This window comes from Electrophorus electricus, chromosome 22, assembly GCF_041902795.1.
Source record: "Electrophorus electricus isolate QZ-2024a chromosome 22, ASM4190279v1, whole genome shotgun sequence".
Classification (NCBI taxonomy): domain Eukaryota; kingdom Metazoa; phylum Chordata; class Actinopteri; order Gymnotiformes; family Gymnotidae; genus Electrophorus; species Electrophorus electricus.
The window spans coordinates 3,380,827-3,400,506 of NC_137518.1; the positions used below are offsets into that span (position 1 = coordinate 3,380,827).

Genomic DNA, 19,680 nt, shown 5'->3' on the forward strand with positions numbered 1-19,680 from the left:
ATGCTTAAGGAATAGGACACAAACAGAAGTCAACATATTCCAAATGAGTTTTATTTTTAAAATGTTTTCCTATTTAAAAAAAAAAAAGTTTTTTTTTTTAAAAAAATCAAGGGAAATTGGCATTGAGAACATCATACTCAAAGGATTCAGGTGAGCTACTGGTGTGTAAACAAGAACAAAACAAAACAGACGTTGGCCAAGTTGTTCCCTATTGGTCAGGCTGTGAGGTTGTCACTGGAAGGAAAGGAGGCTCTAATATCACTTTGTGATGGTCCCAAAATGTTGTCACCCTCTCAAGCATAAAAACATTGGGTCAAAACCTATCGCCATGACGGTAACAGCAAATAGCACTGCAGTCAAAAAAAAAAAAATCCTCATTCTTACACAAGACTAAGCGGCTTGCTTGAGCAGGGTCCCAGAAAGAGAAGCTTCTGCCATAAGAAATGCAAACGTGGGTATTAACCACACAGATACACACCGAGATACAAGGTTTGCTACTCTGCCGTGGTTTAGAAGTACTGCAGTCATCAACTCGAGCAACCATGCCATTCCCATCTTGGTAATGGTTACAAATGCATTACATTTTCATGCAATTAGGAGTTTTCAGCGTACCTGTGGATTCACGACTGGGGTTAGCCAATCGTGAACGTGGCCTAGCTTTCAGGCACAGGTGAATTCATTCAACACAGCCCAATATCATCTCGGCAACTTAGTGAACAGGTATTAAAACACCGTCCCACGTTTTTCACGGAGTAGAGCAGTTAACGTCAAGTTTTATAAATCTAATCCATTGTGCTCAGGCTTTCTGATGGCGCAAGATTAACCCCCAGGGCATAAAGTGCGAACAATACAGTCTAGAATATTTGGCATGTATTCACACAGGCTTTGCATTTTTTAACTTGCAGCAATACTTAAAAAAAGGAAATCTCTCCATGATCAAAATCTCTGAATGGTGCGCCTAATAGCAAACCTTTAAAAAATTATTCCCACCAAACCTCATTTGTCAAAGACACGTAGTCATTCAGACCAGAGAGAAGAAAGGGTTCATAAAAACCAAACAAGCATATAAAAGTGGCAGGATGAAGCTTTGCCATCACAAGGCAAAGCATCCTTTAAGAACATCCTTTAAGGGTTAGTTTGGATTTGGCAACTATGCAGAACAGATGAGCGTTTTTGCTCTCGTGTCAAACAAAGCAGAAAGTGCAATGGAGTTTCACGTCAGCATTTAAGATTTACATTTCACTGAGGTTTGGCTAAGCAACTGGGAAAAACAAAAACAAGCAAACAAAAACAAACAACCCCAAATTACTTTGAACGGCATGGTGACTGGGATACCTCGCGTTCTGTAACAACACTCCATACATTTTCCAGAAAGCTGTGATTGGTCAGGTCAGTCTTAGCGTGCACCAATGAGAAGTCTCTCATTAGAACACTCATTCTAAAGTCCCTTTTGGGAAACCAACAGGCTTAAGGCAAAACGCACTTCTCTAACTGCTGTCCACAGTCAGCCAACCGCAAACTCCAATTAACACAATTTGCATAGTTTTGCAGCCGTCATTAGTGGGTAAAATGCATAGGAGATGATGTTACACGGCTCCAATTAGCAGCGCATGGTAATTTTAAATGTCAACTTCCTAGAGACATCCAACATGCTAATATATAAAGCCACATTAGAATGCCTGTTGGAGGTTTCTCAGAAGCATTCAGAGTTTTAAAGGGTTTATCTTTTTTTTTTTTTTTTTAGCTCAAATGCTGTAATCATTACTTTTCTTTAACGTGTCCTGATGAAATTAGGAAACAGACAAGTGGCGCAAACGGCCTTGTGCAAACATGGCTTCAGAAAACCCCAGGTCAAAGGTCAAACAGAGAACTGCAGCGCCAGCTTACACGTGCATCAGGGTTTGCGGATGACATTTGTCTTCTCTGTCCACAGGTGGAGCCGCACAACTACCTTTTTTTAATCTTGTAAAAACAAGCAGCTGGGAAGCCATTGTACAAACGCAGCTCGCCAAAGACCATTTCCCTTTCTAGAGCGCTGGCTCACACTGACATTTGCTTCACATGGATGTTTGTTTTTCTGATGCTTCTGAGAAACCCCTGCGAGCTCAGTGAAAGTGCAGAGAATGCGAGAGACGTACAGATGTGTAAAACTAATCAAGCATCATAAAAATAAGGCCTCTGGGAGGTACAAGTCATCATGGCATGCATAATATGAATTGCATTATACAAAAAGTAGTCTTGCTAACGAGCTAGCTATCCGCCACCACTCGGGCTTCACCAGGGAGCTACGGGGCTCCGCGGCAGGGGCGGCGGCTCCTACAGACCGTCGTCTCTACTTCTGAGGGGCAGGAGGGTTGACAGGGCTCAGACCCCTCATCCTGAAGTAAGATACCAGTTGACTGGGCACTTCCGCCAGAACGCTCTGGGCCAGGGTTTCTTTCGGAGACTGGGGGGGGGGGGAGAGGAGAAAAGGAGAGATGGCAAAAGCGGAACGGTGAAGAGGTGAAGTCACTCAATGCCATGAATTTATACAAGTGGAAAGTGACGCATTTATGCAAATTTAAGGTGTTTACGCAACTAGAAAACGAACACGCAAAAGCATGGCTGAGCCTGTGTAACGGCTTCAGCTGCTGCCTCATTTATGCTGGAGTCAAAACAGACACCTACGTTGGTAAAGTCTTTGAAAGGCACGAACTGAACGATGTCCCTGACGGCGGCCTCGCCGCTCGGGGACTTCAGGATGCCGTTGTCTCCATCCAGCACATCCATTGCCTTGAAGTCGGCCTCGCCCACGCCCACAATGATGATGGACATGGGCAGCTTGGAGCTGTTCACGATGGCCTGCTTCGTTTGGTCCATGTCCGTGATCTCGCCGTCAGTAATGATCAGCAGCACAAAGTATTGCTACAGTCGACAGAAAACAGCGAGTGTGTGAGTCAGCAGTAAGGCATTCCCTCTACACATGAGCTTTACTAGAGATGTTACAATCCTACGAGGGTCAACGCATGTGCGCAGGTCCAGACTCCGTCTGCACGTCGCAGCGGGCAGCGATTAGTGTTCGGTACGGACGGTGTAGTGCCGAGTGTCGGGTTGTGTTGGGTAATGCTGGTAGTCAGCCGGGCACGCGCACACACTCACAGCTGCAGTTGGCTGCTGGGCTGCGATGCGGGCCACGTGGTTGATGATGGGGGAGAAGTTGGTGGGGCCGTAGAGGCGGACTTGGGGCAGGGCTGTGCGGTACGCCTGCACAATGCCCTCCACGCCTACAGCAGGGCACAGCAACATGCAAGAGGACGGATGGAAGAACTTGTTACTGAGATCCATGCGTGCCCAACTCAAGACATGAACATACATTAACTAACTAACTAAATAAAGTCTTACCCTCGCAGTAAGGACTGCTGGGGTTGAAGTTCAGAGGAAACTCGTGGGAGACCTGGGAGACGACACCAGAGTGTTTTGCAGGAGCTGGTGTTTTAGGAAAAGCAATTCGCAAAAACCAAAATAAGGGACAAATGTTCAACCTGAAAATTTGGAGGGACCTGAGCACCAAATCCAAAGGCAGGAAACAGTTTGTCCCTAGAGAGCGCAAGAGAGCAAGAGAGGGAAAAAAAATAAATAATAAAAATTAAAACCACACTGACACCTAGTGGTGCTACAGGGTCATTTCAAGTAGTGTTTTGGAGCGCAGCCCATGGGACCCGTCATTTAGCCCGCATTTTTACTTCGTCCAATCCCGTACACCTGTACCAGGTAGTCAGGGCTCTAAACGGCCTGGTTTCGGTGTTTATTGGTAGCTGGCTGGACGCACCATCCAATGGTAAAAACGAGTTAAAAGTTGACATGTCCAAGGGCTAAAGCCCTGCTCTTACGTGTCATAGTCCTGGACGACCAGCCCCACAGACCAGAGAGCGTTCAGGTACTGGTTCACTCCACTGGGACTGAGATAGTGCAGAGAGTCTGGAGAGCGAGGGTCCCCGTTGGAGCCAGTGAAGTCTATCCCCACCTGCAGAGACCACAAGCCACAAGTCAGTCACTCTCGGCACACACGTACTAGTAACAGTCGACCGAAGGCACGTTCGTCTTACCGTGAAATTTATCTGGCACCCCCCCATCACATAATCCAGGAACGTGTACTGCGTCTCTATCTGTAAATAAATGTGCAAGTTGGACATTTTGACAAACTAGAATGAAGGATAAAGGCTAGAAAACAGTTAGATTAAATGTTTTTATTAAGAACTAAAAGACCAAAAGTGATCACTTATAATGATCTTTCTTTAAACTGAGAATGATGGTTTTGGGGAAACTTTTTTGCTATATTGCTCAGTAAAAACTAATCTGAACAACATACCCAAAGCCAAAACATACTTTAACACTCAAAACAACACAAATACTTACCTTACAAGATTTAAAACGGACAACTCCAGAATTTTTGTAGCTCTTTTTCTTCTTCTGCTTCTCCGGGTGTATACACTCATATTCAGCCTAACACACATTGACAAGGTTTAGGACACAACAGTAGTTAATGCACTGGAAAGGTCGATATATGGGGGTTGCCATTTGTGCGGGCGGTCTCACCGCAGAACTACCGTCTGCTTTCAGTAGCTCGGACACATTAGTTTGGAAAACGCCAATCAGATCGTGAGTGCCATCATTATCATAGTCAAAGCAGTTGACCTGGGGGGAGGGAGCGAGAGGAGACAACATTTAGAAGCGGGTGCCGATGCTGAACCCTGCTCACCGCCTGGTCCTTGGCCTCCAGCAGCTTGGCAGTGGTGCAGGTGAACTCTCCTATCAGGTCAGAGCTGGTGTCCTCGTCCTTATCAGAACAAACCACCTAGCAGTGAGAGACAGGCTCTGGCTTACAAACGCACCCATTTCTGCTGATGGAAATCAATACAGAGAGCTTAACGCACACGGCTCACTGACCTTGTGGCACGTGTAAAACTTGTATTTGTATTCGACACCAGGTTAATGAAAGAATGACGTTTTTAACTTCTCTTGTGATTAATAGTCACTTTAGACTTTATATGGTTTTAGTGCACGCAACAACGCTCATTACAAGTATTAGATGTCTTCACATAAGCAGACCTTTCACCTGTTTTAGACTGAACACCATGGTTGACGTCACTGTGGTGTCGTGTGAGAGGTGGGTAGTAATGTTACATTTACTTAAGTAGGCTTTTGAAGAGTTGTTTTAAAAGAAGGCACTTTGTACTCTTGAGAACATTTGAGAGTCCGAAATTTGATTTTACTCTGTTATATTCATCAAAGTTCCTTTTGGACGTTTCCCTACAAGTGGTAAAGTGTGGGAGTGAAATCCCTAAAGATGATCCCAGAGTACCACCGCTTTGCTTCAGTAAATGAGTCAAATGCACAGCAGACCGACAAACAAAGAACAGATATTGCTGATCTCTCCCAATGTGCATTATTAATATAAATGGAAAGTGTGGTCTGACAACATACAGGCACCGTTAGGTAGGCAACATAGGATATCCAGCCAGCAGGTCTGACTGACCAGTCACCCAGGGCAACAGCTCCGAACATTCCCAGAAACTGTACTAACCATAAAGTGATCGCCAAATCTAATGTGATGTTTGTGACTTGTTATATACACACACAATATTTAACAGACATAAAAAACCTCATGAACTAAGTAAGAAAACTAACTAAGAAAAACAGCTGTCTAAGTATTTTTGCACGATGAATCCCTGAATCCCAATAGGTTTTCAGAACTTCTTAACCATAGGTTTTTAGGTTCCGTTTTATTTATATCTGTATGTATAGCATTTAGCAGACACGATGTACCAAACGGCTTCCAGCTGTCTACTTAGATAGGACAAAGTTTATAACCGATTACACTCACATTACGTATAGCAGATCTATGGAAAATCAGTACCAAGGAAAGTGGGCCCCTCTGTTTTGGCAGAGTATTTCTGAACACTACTAAGGGAAATTCAAGACTGTCCATATTTTAAATAAAACCCTTATGAAGAATGCATACTTATTGTAAAAGTCACTTTTAAAGATGTTCCTCAGGTATAGTGTTAAACATATTTGCATTCAATAAAGAACTATGAGGATGACAATTTAGTTTGTGGGCCTCATTTTTTATATACATGCGCACGTGCCCAGTTTTATTAAATGAGTTCTGATGAAGTATCTCGCTACTTGAGTAGTCTTAACAGACACTTTCTTACTTTTACTTAAGTAATCATTTAAATGACCATTTTTACTTCCACTTGCATAATTATTTTAAAGTAACAGTACTTTTACTTGAGAACAGTTTTTGGCTACTCTACCCACCTCTGTAAAATATACAGAACAAATCTATTTAAACATGTAATCAGAGAATTTTTTAGTTTTATGCATACCAATGCCGTTTCTTCAAGGTAAAGCTTGCTATAGGGCCAATACCCAACACCAACTCCAAAATCTTATACCCAGTCGCAAATTCCCCAAGTCCCCCATACCGACCACCGACCCCACACCACCACTGTAGCAATACCAAGCCCCGCACACCAGCTTCTTACCCATACCTGCCCTCCTCAATGGCACCGTATACATACTCCCCTGCAGCTGAGCCCCAAATCCCCCATAATCACACCCCATCACCACTCCCCATACCTTAATATACATACTACTCTGTAGCTGAACCCTAGACACCCCCCCCACCAATACCTACACCCCATACCTTAATTGGCTTGTTCAGGTCTCCACTGCAGAAAGAATGCAGAGAAACCACAAACTTTTTCCAGGATGGACTCAAATTGTTCTTAATGACCTGAAAAGGGTGAGAGAAAAACAAGCTAGAACCAAAAAGGACACAGCAGTCAGTACAGGTTCTATGCAAACACAAATAAGGAGGACTAGTAAAAAAACAAAAACACACAAAAACAAAACAACAACCCCAAAACAACAGTTTGCACCTCAGTCCTGTGGACTAGCAGCCATTTGCCATCATCATCTTGCTTGAAGAATTCCAGAAAAGGATCCGACTTGCCAAACAAGTCCTACCACAAGGCAGAAGCACAGTGATCAGTGGCCGCCTAGCAGCGCAAGTCAACGTGTTACGGACTCCCGCTGCTTCACATCACCCGGGGCGGGATGAGACACTAGCCACGCCCATGGCCTTAACAAACGCCAGTGCAATTCTACCTTCTTGTCCAGGTTTCTGGCTTCCACCTCTATGGCAATGGCCCTGTTGTCCTTAATTTCCTCTGCCACAATCTGTAACAAAAACAAGGTTCATCTCACACACACAGCTTTGCCAAGGTCATTCTCTACAACGAGCCCTGCATGCAAAACTTTAAGGCGGGGCTACGGGAGAACCAAAACGGATGCTCAACACTTTGTGATGGAAAAAACAGATACTCGACAGTGCAATGAACTCTGGACTGGTATCTGTAGGCAAAATGGTACTGCTCTACAATGGAAGATTGCATGAAAGATAAACACTGGTCTCAGCATGCTATAAAGAGACGACAGAACCTGCACTCTGCTAAAGATCAAGACAGCACTCTAAAGCATGCAAATGTTTTACAAGAATTACCGCAGTGTGCTTAAGGACAGCAAGGCCTGTAAAACAGTGACCACAGTACAACAAAATCTTAGCTGATCCAAAGGAACCCGACCTGCCTGTGTAATAAAACATATAACGATAAACAGCCAAATAAATATAGAACAAGGGTGTGAACGTACCGTTATTGTGCCTTTCCCAGCTGGCTTGCCTGGCTTAAGCTGAAGGGGGTTGGTGATCTTCTTACTTGAGACAACCTGTGGCACAAAGTAGTACGTGTAGCCAATCTGAATGTTTCAGCAGTTTAGTGTACGTGTAGCTCTGGCTGCCTGTTCCTAGTGAGATTGCATCTGATGGGTTTTTGCAGGTATCAGTTCCTCGGAGATACACGGGCAGGCTGTGTTTAACTATTCGTACCTGGCCCAGGGTGCACTCAAATCCTCCCAAGTAGTCATCGTCTTTCAGGTCAACAGACTTGTTGTCGATGTCATAGACTCCCAGCTTTATTTTCTGCACCTTCTCAAAATAGTAGTCGATGCACAGCCTCTTGGAGAACTCCGGATCCTGACAGTTCTTTACTTTCTCGGTGCGGTCCACCTATAGAAAGGGGGGGGGGGGGTAGAGAGAAACACCATTACATGTGCTGAGCAGGAGCTCATTTTAATGATAATCTGGTTAAACACCAGCACAGGGTGTTCGATAGACATCATTTTCTGTTCACAAACCTTTCTACCCTGACACCTTTAATATCAAAAACCTCGCATACCTCTGTCCAGTTGTCACCGCCTGTACTCTGCAGGAGCACGCACAGAGGGTCGGACTTCGAGCCAACATCTTTGTCTAGCAAGTTTTTGCAGGAAATTACGAGCTCGAGCTTCACCACACACTGGGTTGCCATCTGGGGGGAGAGGGGGAGAAAGGAAAAAAAAAAAAAGAGAAGAGGTATTGGATCTGCTTTCACTTCCACATTAAATGAGTCCTCAACCTCAGCAATAGACCAGTCTTGACACAGCCAAGACTTATTTACACAGATACACCCACCCACACTAGAACAATTTTCCCAACAACATCTTCCACAGACAGGAAGTACAGGCAAGAATGACCCCTCCTAAATATTACTGACGTAAGTACCTAATAACATCACATAGGACGTTTTGGCATTTTGGTCTAATGGAGAAACGATTACTCTTGTTTGTTTTTTGTTTTTTTTTTACATTTCCTGTTCTAAGAGTTAAGCTTGCCATGTTCTTAAACTACAACCACTTAAAAGAACAAAGTGGCATTGCGTGTGCTTCAAAAACCTGCTCAGTTTCAAAAAATAAAAACTAAAAAAAACACTGGTATAATTCTTGCATCCGAACAAATTTGATCTTCAATTACTGGAAAAGGAAAATGGGTGGAAGGTGCCTCTCCTTTATGACACCCACGTCCCAAAACATCCCAGCGACAACTCATCTAGCCAACGATCAAACTTGTGAAACAGTGACTTGGCGAGTCAGCTAACCATTACACTTTTGAACAGATGCACACATCAGCTAACCTAGCTAAATCCTTTTACTTCCTATCACAGCTAGAGAGACATTCACACACGCCCAGCTCACTGGCTACAAGAGGCGTGAACACGGGTGCAATGCAGTGCGCTAATTCGAGTTACTTCAATGCACATTTTTGTTCGAAACCGTACGCAAGCCTGCGGCCACAAGAACAACTTGCCACAGTTTCAACGCAAATTTGCGACGTGACTCTTAAGGACCGCAGAGTCATCGTCCATGAAGTCACAAGCAAGCTAGCTAGCTAGCTAGCTAGCTACACACCGCGACAGCATCAAGTAGCTAGCTTAGCATTAGCCATCCGTCTGTTCGGATGAGAGGTTTTAAAGAGTGAGCAACCAAGCTAAAAGTGAAAGGATATTTCCTGTTCACTAACAAACGTAAGCCACATCGATTAAACAAACCCCTAAGCAAAAACATGCAGAGATGTGAAAAGCAGTCTGAGTCTAACCTTAGCGATTTTTCACAAGAAAGTTTCCTCGGGTGCAGACTACTTAAAATAGCTGTGTAATCGAGGTATTTCAGCCCCACGACTAGCTTCGTAAAATTAGAAGGTGTGGCACAGCGTTGCACGAAAAACGCTTTAAGTTATTGGTTCGGGTACCACGCCTAAGTAGGCTCCCATTGGATGAAGTGCTAATCAATCACACTGCCCTACCCATCTGGCTGTGTGACGTCACAACCCGGCACGGCCACATTCCACAGAACACGGACCCGTATTAAAAGAGCTAGAACACAAGACTACTAAGATTGGGCACTGCCTGCTCCGCACCAAATACAACACACTCAAATCCTAAAGTCATTAGAGTTGTTCTGAACATAAATAAATAACTTGACTCCAAAACACAGCAACAATTAAAACGCGGGTAGGCTTAATTATTCTAAGCACGTTTAAGACACTGGGTGGCACGAGGCCCAGGACTTGGTCAACCAGTACAACTCAAATGGAGAAAGCAGGTTAAACGGATCACTAGCAGTTTTGTTTTAGAAAAACCCCCCCGAAAAGAATATTTAGCAGAATGTTCAATGCAAACTACAAAACAACTCCCAGCTACATTGAGAATCAAAATCTGGACTGAGATAAGACCATTAACCAGTTTTACTCTATTAAAGTGTGCCCTCAATGTCAGATGAGCCCTTCTGCATACACTTCCAGCATTTCACACAATCTGCCATAAGGTACACAGCCACAATGAAGGAACAGTGCAGTCAGATCACACAGATGACAGCATAACAAAATCTACAGCCATCGTAGGCTACACAGCAACACATTCAACTTATAAAAAAAAAAAGTAGTAGTGCTAATAATAAATTATAACAATAAAACAAGGAACAACAGTTCTAACGGCTTGCAATAACAATAACACACTACCATGAGTCATATACCCTAGCACAATAGTGAAGCATTACTGGTATGCATGTGCACAAGGTTAGCAAAGGGTATGACACTTCCACAAACACAGCAACATTTCAGTTTAGTGATTATGGCACCACACCCTCTGGTACAAGCGAAGACACAAGCAGCATAAACACAGAAATTACAGATATTTTACCCACTGCAAAAGTCATATTGAAGGATTTCTGAATATGTGGTAGCTTTAAAGCACAGAAGAGGGTTAGGGTCACACAGCCCCATAGAACTCCTTAGCAGAACTCTAAACACAAAAAGCAGCAGACACTGACCCAACACCACAAATGCTCATTGTCTATAACAAAAACATGGAATCCAAAAGGTGCGACTACTTGTACATGGAAAAATGCGAAAGGTAAAAAGTTTTTGGAAACGAGGCATTTGAGAATCGGTGAGAACATCCTGTGCAGGTGCCGTGATGAACAGCTTTGCAGATCTCTGAAAGCAACTGTAACATCAGAACTCTGAACAGCTTTGCTTTTGATCTACCTTCTCAGTTTACATCCAATTGCATAACCTGAGCCATGCAGTCTTGATGAAGTGTTTGTTCTTTCATTCTAAATCACCACCAAAATCAGCATTAAGGAACACCCCAAGACAGTCTTTGAGATCTTTACTGCATGTCGTGCAACTTGACAGACTAGTCCAAATGTCTCTCTGACAGCAAAGCTGGCATGGAGCACAGGGATGGCTGCCAACATCTCCAGACAGCTGAAACAAAGCCCCCTGCCAACCAGACCCAGAGCGCTAGTTTCTCCAAAATGGCACTCTCATTCGAATGTGCAGACTTAACAATTATGTAATGGAGTTTCATCATAAAACTTGCATCTACAGTTCTCTCTCACTTCTCGCCCCTTCTAAGGCAAGAACCCACCTTCATGTCTAATTAAAGCGAGTAGAGTACAAGCCATAGCAAAAGACTAAGAGGGAAAAGGGTAACTTGTTTTTAGAAAGGGCAAAGAGCCAACTGTGTAAATCAAATCAGGCACACAGCTCACTTTAAACCTCACAACAGCAGCAGCAGCCACTTCAGCCAAAAGCCTGTGTGCAGTAACACATTTGAACTTGCTCGGCACTCCTCCATTTAGACAGATATGAAATCGGGCTGAATACCAGAGGCAAAAATAGTTCCACAAATCCTTTAGCAGTATTTAGGTCAAAAGCCTAAAACTTACCTGGAGTATTAACACTTTAAGCGAAGGGAAGAGGCTCTTGGCCACAGTGGCCAAAAGGCAAAGGATAAAAGCATCAATTGACCCACAAATGAATAGGCACACTGGGAAATGGAAATATCTACCTCCGTCTCATATTTTTCTACGTCACATTAACAAGGGACAGTAGGGAAATATGTAATCCTGGAGCGTGAGACATCTACTCAGAGTGGCTTCGTTAACACACACCCCACTCTCCTCTGAAGCTTGCCAGGAGGGAATACAAACCTACTGTCTCAGCATAGCTCAGTCTAGGCTTTTGGGATTGTTCCAGCAAACACCCATCCAAATCTTTCAGATATGACATAACATGCCTCCCGAGACCATCACCACTGGGCCAGTAAACCCGTCATTACAGGAAGCCAGTTTGATGTTTCTGTAGCCAATCAGTTTTTTCTTTCTTTTTTAAAAAAAGATGCAATTGTCACAGCTAATATATTATATATTTTTTTAAAAAAGGAAACCATGCTGATATGTCTTTTATTGCTACAAAATATTAGAGTACATATGCTTACTAGTGCCAAGATCAAGATTGAAAAGAAAAGATTAAAAGAAGCAAGACGTCTTTGCCAGGAATATCCTGGATGGGCTCAAACCACTGCAGGCAAATTACCTCAAATCCTCAGCAGGGTTCATGCGCTCACACTCTGAGAAACAAAATTTTACAGATCAGAAGTCATTGCATTGACACAATATGCCATTTCCTGTGGAACACGAGATCTTGTCTTAGCCAAATAAACCTGAGCTCAGCTCATCTAACTTCAAGGACAACCAAGCACTGAAGTGCTAAGAAGACTGCAGCGGTGTTTACTAATCAGGGGGTTCAGAAACTGAAATGTTCACTCCCGGCTTTAACGCTGAGCTCACTAGCACTGAGTCTGAAGTTACCCAGCAACTTCAGGATGGGAAGCACGTGGCATTAAACGAGACCGAGTCTTGGGAAGTCAAAATCAGGGGCATAAATCTTTACAGCTGCTTTAACTGATGGGGAAAAATGCCCTTTCAAGAGTGCCATTTCCCCCACGATTTCTGCATTATACATGTGAAACATGAAAACCAGCAGAGAGAAAATAAACTTTATTTGTTCATTTTTGCCCTGAAAGGGAGAAAAAGATGACAGGAAGAGAGAAATACGATACCTTGCAGATTCATCAGTTCAGGAATGCCATTTTATTGACAAAATAGTTGAGCTGGAAAAAATATGTACAACAGCAAATAAAGACTGGAAACACCAAAATAATCAGAAAAAAAACTGCTTAGAGATAACATGTTTAAAAAAGCAACAAAGCTACTGAGTATCATAGCAAAAACAAAAGCAGCACACATTGTAAAGAGAGCACAAGAGAAGACTGAAAAGCTTTCATATACAAAAACGTTACATTGCCTCATTTACTGGAGAGTCCCGCTTGGTCTGTTTACAGTGAAATCAAGTTGATGCACTTGGTTTAACATCTTGTGGTTTATCACAGTTAAACTTCATCTAATACACCTCGCACGGGCAATGGAACATACATTGACAAAACATTTACATGCATTTACTGGGGGGGGGGGGGATTTTAAACTGAGCAGTAGGAAACGTTTGGACTTGCAGGGACACACCATGCATGGCAGCACTGGGTGTTTACCCCATCAAATAAAGCACAAAACACATTATACAGCACACATAAGGAAGTGCAAACTTCAAAAACTCCACCTGGATACAGATTATCTTCAGAGAATATCTGAGAGGGACAAGGCATGCCAGACACTCCAGCACAACCAAAACTTGCAAACACAAAGCAAAAGTGTGTTTTAGATCTATTAACTTGTGCTACAAGAACTCAGCACTCTCACAGCTGGTCTCTAGTTTCAAACACCTTGAAGCTCTTCAGAGAGGGGAGAGAGTGTGAGAAAACAACAAACCAATCTCTTCAACAGCCAAGTCATGCTGAGTCAATGGATGTATTTATTTCTTTAAAAAATTTTTTTTTTTTTACTACTAATCTTGGATCAATCTAATTGTAAATCTAGCATATTGCATTCAAAGATGAAACATGAAGACCCCCCCCCAAACACAAAACAATATCCTGTACTCCACTCTAAGCTCTGCCAATAATAAGAGCTAAGCCTGTGGGTATGTTTCTTTTGCCACCGGTGACATACAAGGCAGAATCTGATTTCTTTCATCCCATAGTGATCTTTACTTTCCTTGCCCCAATGGGCCTATCATTCAGGTCCATAACCGCAGACATTGCTTCATCGTGCGAGTCGAATGCAACCATTGCCTCTCCTGTTGGCAGTCCCTTCTCGCTGAACTGTAAGCATACCGAGCCAGGCAACACCTTATATCCATAAAAGAAATCTAATATTTCATCAACCGTGACAGTAAAAGGCATATTTTGGATTTTGACAATGGTGGGCCTAGGGTTACCTGGCCCACTGCTGGACGATCCTCTAAGATTTTCAGAGGATGGTCCAAAACCAGGTTGAGAGCCCCCAGAACGACCTTGGTTCCCACCACGGTTCTGACCTGCAACTTTCCTGGACGTCCCGTTATCAAATGGCGGCATGCCTCTTAAACTTTCAGGTGCGCCAACAAATCCGGGAGGTGCACTGTTCCCACCTGCCCGGAAACCAGGAGGCTCCAGGATGGGCCCTGGCAAATGACCTCCAACCATTGGTGGAGGAACCGGAAGCGAGACTTCACCCAAAGCCGTGCCTAACGGGGGCAGAGGGGGCGGTCCGGCTAGTCCGCTACCTGGAGCGGCAAACGGGTTGACAAACGGAGGGCCGTTACCAATGTTCACAGCGTTGCGGAGGAAATTAAACTCCTCTCCGGTCATACCAGGGAAAGCATGTGGGGCTTGAGCTTGGGCTTGGGCTTGGAGCTGGGCCTGGGCTTGGGCCTGAGCTTGGGCCTGAGCTTGGGCCTGAGCTTGGGCCTGAGCTTGGGCATGGGCTTTCTGTCCTCTCTTTGCCTGTGGAGGAGGGTTCCTCTCAACCTCCTTCATCTGCTCAAATGTGACCAAGTGCACAAAAGCATCCCTCCCGTTTAACTTCTGCCTGTGCAGACGCTCGGCTTTGAGAGCCTCCTCCTCAGACTTGAACTGCACCACAGCCTGACCAAGGCCATTGCCATTGCCATCGACCAGCACTTTCAGGCTGTCCTCAAATAACTGGATCTCATCTAAGAAGAGGCGCACATCTTTCTTTGACACGTTATATGGGATGTTTGTTATGTGAGCACAAGTCCTTGCGCCCTTTCCTCCTTCTGAGGAGTTACCTTTCTGGTCTACCTGAGATCCCTGCATCCTTTTGCGAATCGTATCTATCTTCTCAAACATGTTTTTCTTCATGATGGGGTGCACCTGTATAAATCGGCTACCCATATACTGCATGTGGCATCCGAGGGCAGCTTTGTAATCCATCTCATTCCTGAACTCAACAAATCCCTCCCCTGTGGCCCTGCCATTGGGACCGTATGCAATGTAAATGCTGTCCTCAACAATGTCCAGGTTTTTGAAAAATTCAAATATCTGCTTGTTCTCTGCTTCATATGGGAGCCCTTTCAGATACACACACAGCTCCTGTTTGTGAGGAGAACGGGACCTGGCGCGCTCCCTCAGGGAAGGCGAGCTCGAGCTGCCACCCATATGATGGCGCTGATTAGCTTCTGAGTCGTTTCCAACTTTCGCCTGCCCTGCACTCAATCCTTGACCATCTCGCCACTGTCTCTCTGTGGCAGGTGATATTTCTACATACCTCTGGCCTATCATCCCAGGGTTCCGCTTTAGAGCTTCGAACGAGTCTTGAGGGTTAAAAAACTTAACCAAAGCCCTGCCATTGCTTCTGCCCAGATTGTCTCTGAGCATCTTAACAGAGTCAACCCCTAGCCCATGGAAAAAGTCTCTAATTTCAATTTCAGAAACAGTGAAAGGCAGGCCCTGAAGCTGTATGTGCAATTCGTCTGGGTTAGTAATTGCTGATTTTAAGTGAGCTTGCAGACTGAGGGGATTCAGAGGGTTTAGGGGGTTAAGGAACATTGGATTGGGGTTGCCAAGAGAGAGTGGTGGTCCTGTGGCAGCAAGAGCACCGGTCACTGGGCCAACAGGTGGAGGAACGCCTGGGTTGAAAGGTGGGAGAGCGGAGAGGTGGGGCATATGAGCCATGGGAGGGACTGGAGGTACCGAGGTGATTGGGTTAACAGTTGGTACTGGGGGCAAAGTGGACACGGGTGGTGGAACGGGCATGGGTGGCATTGGTGGCAAGGCTGGCATGGTGGGCAAAGGTGGTATAGGAGGGGGTACTGAACTCAAGGAGGACATTGCGGTAGTCATGGTGGAGCCCATGCTGAGACTCGGACTGCTGAAGTTATTAAAGTTGGGAGGCAGGTTCCCCATGCTGGTGGGGGCAAAAGTGGCGACACTTTTGTTGCTTACAGGCTCACTAGTCGAGACTGCAGTGGTGGTGGTGGTTGAAGTGGTGTTGCTGAAACCTTGGGCAGGTGTGGGCATGCTGGGCCTTCCACTACCTCCAGAGCTGCTGGGAGGACCTGTCCTATTCCCATTACCTGTAGCCCCCTCTGCACTACCAGTTTCAAAACGCCTGCGGCTCAGCTCGATCATGTTTTGCATCTCGGTTTTACTACTAAGCAACAGTGACACCTTGGAGCCCTTGATGGCGCCCCCTGTGCGCATCATTCCAAGCCTGGCATCTTCGTCTGTGGCAAACACGATAAACGCCTCGCCGTGCTCACCCCCTACAATATGCACACCACCATCTGGGATGGTCAGTCCGGAGAAGAAATGGCGAATGTCCATGGTGCCCGCCACAATGGGGAGACCCTGCAAACGGATGACCACAGCCATGCTGCGGTGCTATAACGCACACCTGTAGATGAAAGAAGGCAACGACTGTCAGGCTATGGCAGAAGAAGGGTTAATAGGACACAGTCAGTCACACACAGAAGCAAGACTCAAACCACAACAGCAGTAAAAATGGAAAAGGATGAAAATGTGTACACAAAAGCATCGGCGCGATCACATCATGACAACAGCAGAAAGAACAAATGCACTTGTCTCTTGATGGGCAAAGCCACTCCCCAGCAAACGAAGTTTTCTGTGCCACTGAGCTCACGTCATTAAATAAAAATGAACAGGGGTGATACCGAAGCAGAACACTCTTTCGACGCTTCAATTCAAGTATTGTCTGTGCAGTTTAAAAACGCTTTACAAAACACTGAACATATACTTCACCATTTTGGTCTGCATAAAGTATTAGCCTCAATTTTGAAACTCACAGTCAAGTGGTTTGCAGGTATCAAAAATTCAACCCACTATTCCCTCCCCTCCCTTTCAAAATATTTTGTGATAACTTGCAATTCCAAGGATCAACAGACCAGCATTAGTCATAACACTGAAATTAAAGCTTCTTCACATTTTATATTAAATGCATCAACCCAGTACATTTTTACTTCAACCTAACTGGTCTGCAGTGTAAACACATGCCAGTATCTGCTACCCACAACCACAGTGCCCAGGCCATTGCCATGACCCAGGATGGTCTGAACATAAGACCTTAGACCAATTACTTGAGGTGGCTAGAAGTGAGATTGGCAAGAAATTGCACATTTCCTTGGCTAAAGGTTTCCAGAAAAAATACACTAGTTAAGCTAACTCAAGAGGCATTCCTGTAAGACTTCAAATTCCAGTTGTTGTTTTTTTTTAAAATAAATGTGTGAAGTAGTCATGGTTATCATGTGAACGACATTGAAAATATTTAGAGAGTTCTGGCAGTTTAACGTGGGTCTTCAACTAGTTTCAGAGGGGGAAAAGCTCACTAGGCAAACCAAAAACTGAGGTGTAGGAAATCCCCCAATCTAAAAGGAGTTGTGAATCTTAAACTATAAGCTACACAAATGCTTACCTGTATAATTAGTTGTGCTTCGTTATTAGTTGCGGGCGAAACCCAAGCCAATCTTGACAGCAAGCATTTAAAATCAACTCTCGACTGTAATAAAAGAATAAACGAAGGCAAAAACATCAATGTAAACAGCAAGGCAACCAGAAATGCCCAGTATGCATCCTGTAGTAGTCCGTTCAGCGCCGGTACACTGTGATCACATTCAGCAATCATTTAAAGCACCAAGCATTCACAGCAGAGGTTTGGACAGCTGCAAAAGCCAAAGCTTATTTTGAAACTGGTCTTTAAGGCATGCACATCATGTTGTACCTCATTTTGAACCAGCATAAACATTCATGCATGAAGTGTAAAAAAAAAACAAAAAACAACAACTTAAAAAATAAAATAAAATCACCAGTCTGTTAACATGATAATTTCCAGGAGCAGTTGGCCAATAAAAGCATATTATGAAATATGAATGATTTTACAGAAATTAGACTGTAATCAGAATGTACTTGACATCCAGGCCTAATGCATACAAGTGGGGACATACACTACACATACATCTACTTTAACTATCTAGCTATGCAAACCACAGTGGCAACCTTTAGAGTGAAACTGAAAACCACAGCTAAACTTTATTCAAATACAACCACTAATCCAGGCTGCTCAAAAAGTGGCAATACATGATTCTTTTCAAATTTCACATTCGGCAGTTATAGTGCACTATTAAATCTTTATGTATGCAATTCCAGTTGATGTACATATAACCCTCCATGGAGAAAAATAGCATATTTCAAGCCTGGAACGTCAAAACGCTACAAACGCAAAATACAAAACATCTGCACCAACAAAGACGTGAGCAATGAATAACATCTCTCAACTACAGATGGCCCAGTTGAAAGAGGGGCAAGCATTGGTAGACCAACAGGGTTTACAAGTGAAGTTTCTACTTTCTCAGAACCCTCATAAAACTTCCAAGTCAAGAACCAACTTCCAGCAACAGAAAGCCTAAACCAATCTACTCCTCAATATAATTATATCTCAAAACTAAAAATAACCGCTTGTACGAAAGGCAATATTCCAAAATTAAATCTTCTGAATCCGTCTGACACTACACGGCTCACAGATTTTGTCATCTTTACGAAGCTTGCATTTATTCAATCACAAAATATGAATAGATCAATCCAAACAACTGCATCAAAATATGTAAACCTAAAGACCAAACCATGAGCTGCAACAAAGCCACACAATCAAAACCAGACGGAATTAAGACACTAAGACGAGTAACATCGCATATAACCACAGCACAGAGTCGACGGGGGTCAAAGGAGACCACGACGAAAAGGCGAATACATTTAATCTGCGGGAAGCATTTGGACTGGCCGAACCGTCCAGAACCATGCAAGCACAGCAATGTAACACAAACAGCTGTGGAAAAAAAACCAAAACAAAACACACACAACAAATGAAACCAACAGCAGCTTGGCAAATAAAGAGAGCTCCGATTAAACTGAGCCGTCCGGGCGGAGCGAGCAGCCATTCAGACCGCGGCTGCCGACCCGGACGACAAAATGGCGTACAGTCTCGCCAACAACAGCGAACACCAGCGGCCAGTTATCCATCTTAAAACACGCCAAAAGACAGGTTCACAGGAGCGAAAACGTTCCCCACAGAGCAAGTAACACGCATATGACGTTCGGACATCAAACATCTATCTGGGAGCGGATTTGTTGAGCTAACGCCTAAGCTAGGTGGCTAACGGCTACCAGTCTGCCCTTTCAACAACGGACATTTTCTGATTCAGTCAGGTGTCCCGACTACGCTGAACAATATTCCGTGAATTGCTGTACTCTGCATGTCCTTACCGAAAATATCTGCCTTAACAGATCTGGTTTTTGTTTGTTTGTTTGGTTTTTTTTTTTTTTTGGTTTGTTTTTTCACTAACAACCGTCGTGACGTTTTGGACCTCCTCCTCCTCCACGTCGGGTTTCTTCCAGTGGATGGAGAAGCATTCCTGCGCGTGAGGCGAACGGCGGGCGCGCGCACGTGAACGCGCGGCGCGGTGGGCGTGTCTCGGCGCTGGGGGGGGGGGGGCACGCCCTTTGACGT

At 44.3% G+C, this 19,680-nt stretch overlaps 2 protein-coding genes across 3 annotated transcripts; both read right to left on the reverse strand.

Moving 5' to 3' along the window:
- Positions 1 to 29: 29 nt before the first annotated feature.
- On the reverse strand, positions 30 to 19,487 carry cpne1 (copine I). 2 transcript variants are annotated; one of them, XM_035520331.2, is made up of 17 exons: positions 19,437 to 19,487; positions 17,593 to 17,676; positions 8,283 to 8,414; positions 7,934 to 8,113; positions 7,699 to 7,773; positions 7,156 to 7,227; positions 6,927 to 7,010; positions 6,692 to 6,781; positions 4,576 to 4,674; positions 4,396 to 4,482; positions 4,086 to 4,145; positions 3,870 to 4,003; positions 3,522 to 3,576; positions 3,382 to 3,433; positions 3,139 to 3,263; positions 2,668 to 2,904; positions 30 to 2,446 (listed from the first exon to the last, which is right to left on the reverse strand). In XM_035520331.2, the coding sequence occupies exons 3-17, from the start codon at positions 8,412 to 8,414 to the stop codon at positions 2,333 to 2,335; spliced, it is 1,596 nt and encodes a 531-aa protein (XP_035376224.1). In that variant the 5' UTR covers positions 17,593 to 17,676; positions 19,437 to 19,487; the 3' UTR covers positions 30 to 2,332. The 2 variants fall into 2 exon arrangements, with proteins under 2 accessions (XP_035376224.1, XP_035376225.1); XM_035520332.2 differs by lacking the exon at positions 4,576 to 4,674 and adding an exon at positions 4,739 to 4,834.
- rbm12 (RNA binding motif protein 12) lies at positions 12,840 to 19,492 on the reverse strand. Its single transcript, XM_035520330.2, has 3 exons — positions 19,437 to 19,492; positions 17,593 to 17,676; positions 12,840 to 16,557 (listed from the first exon to the last, which is right to left on the reverse strand). Exon 3 carries the CDS (start codon positions 16,533 to 16,535, stop codon positions 13,851 to 13,853), a length of 2,685 nt encoding a protein of 894 aa, XP_035376223.1. The 5' UTR covers positions 16,536 to 16,557; positions 17,593 to 17,676; positions 19,437 to 19,492; the 3' UTR covers positions 12,840 to 13,850.
- Positions 19,493 to 19,680: the final 188 nt, after the last annotated feature.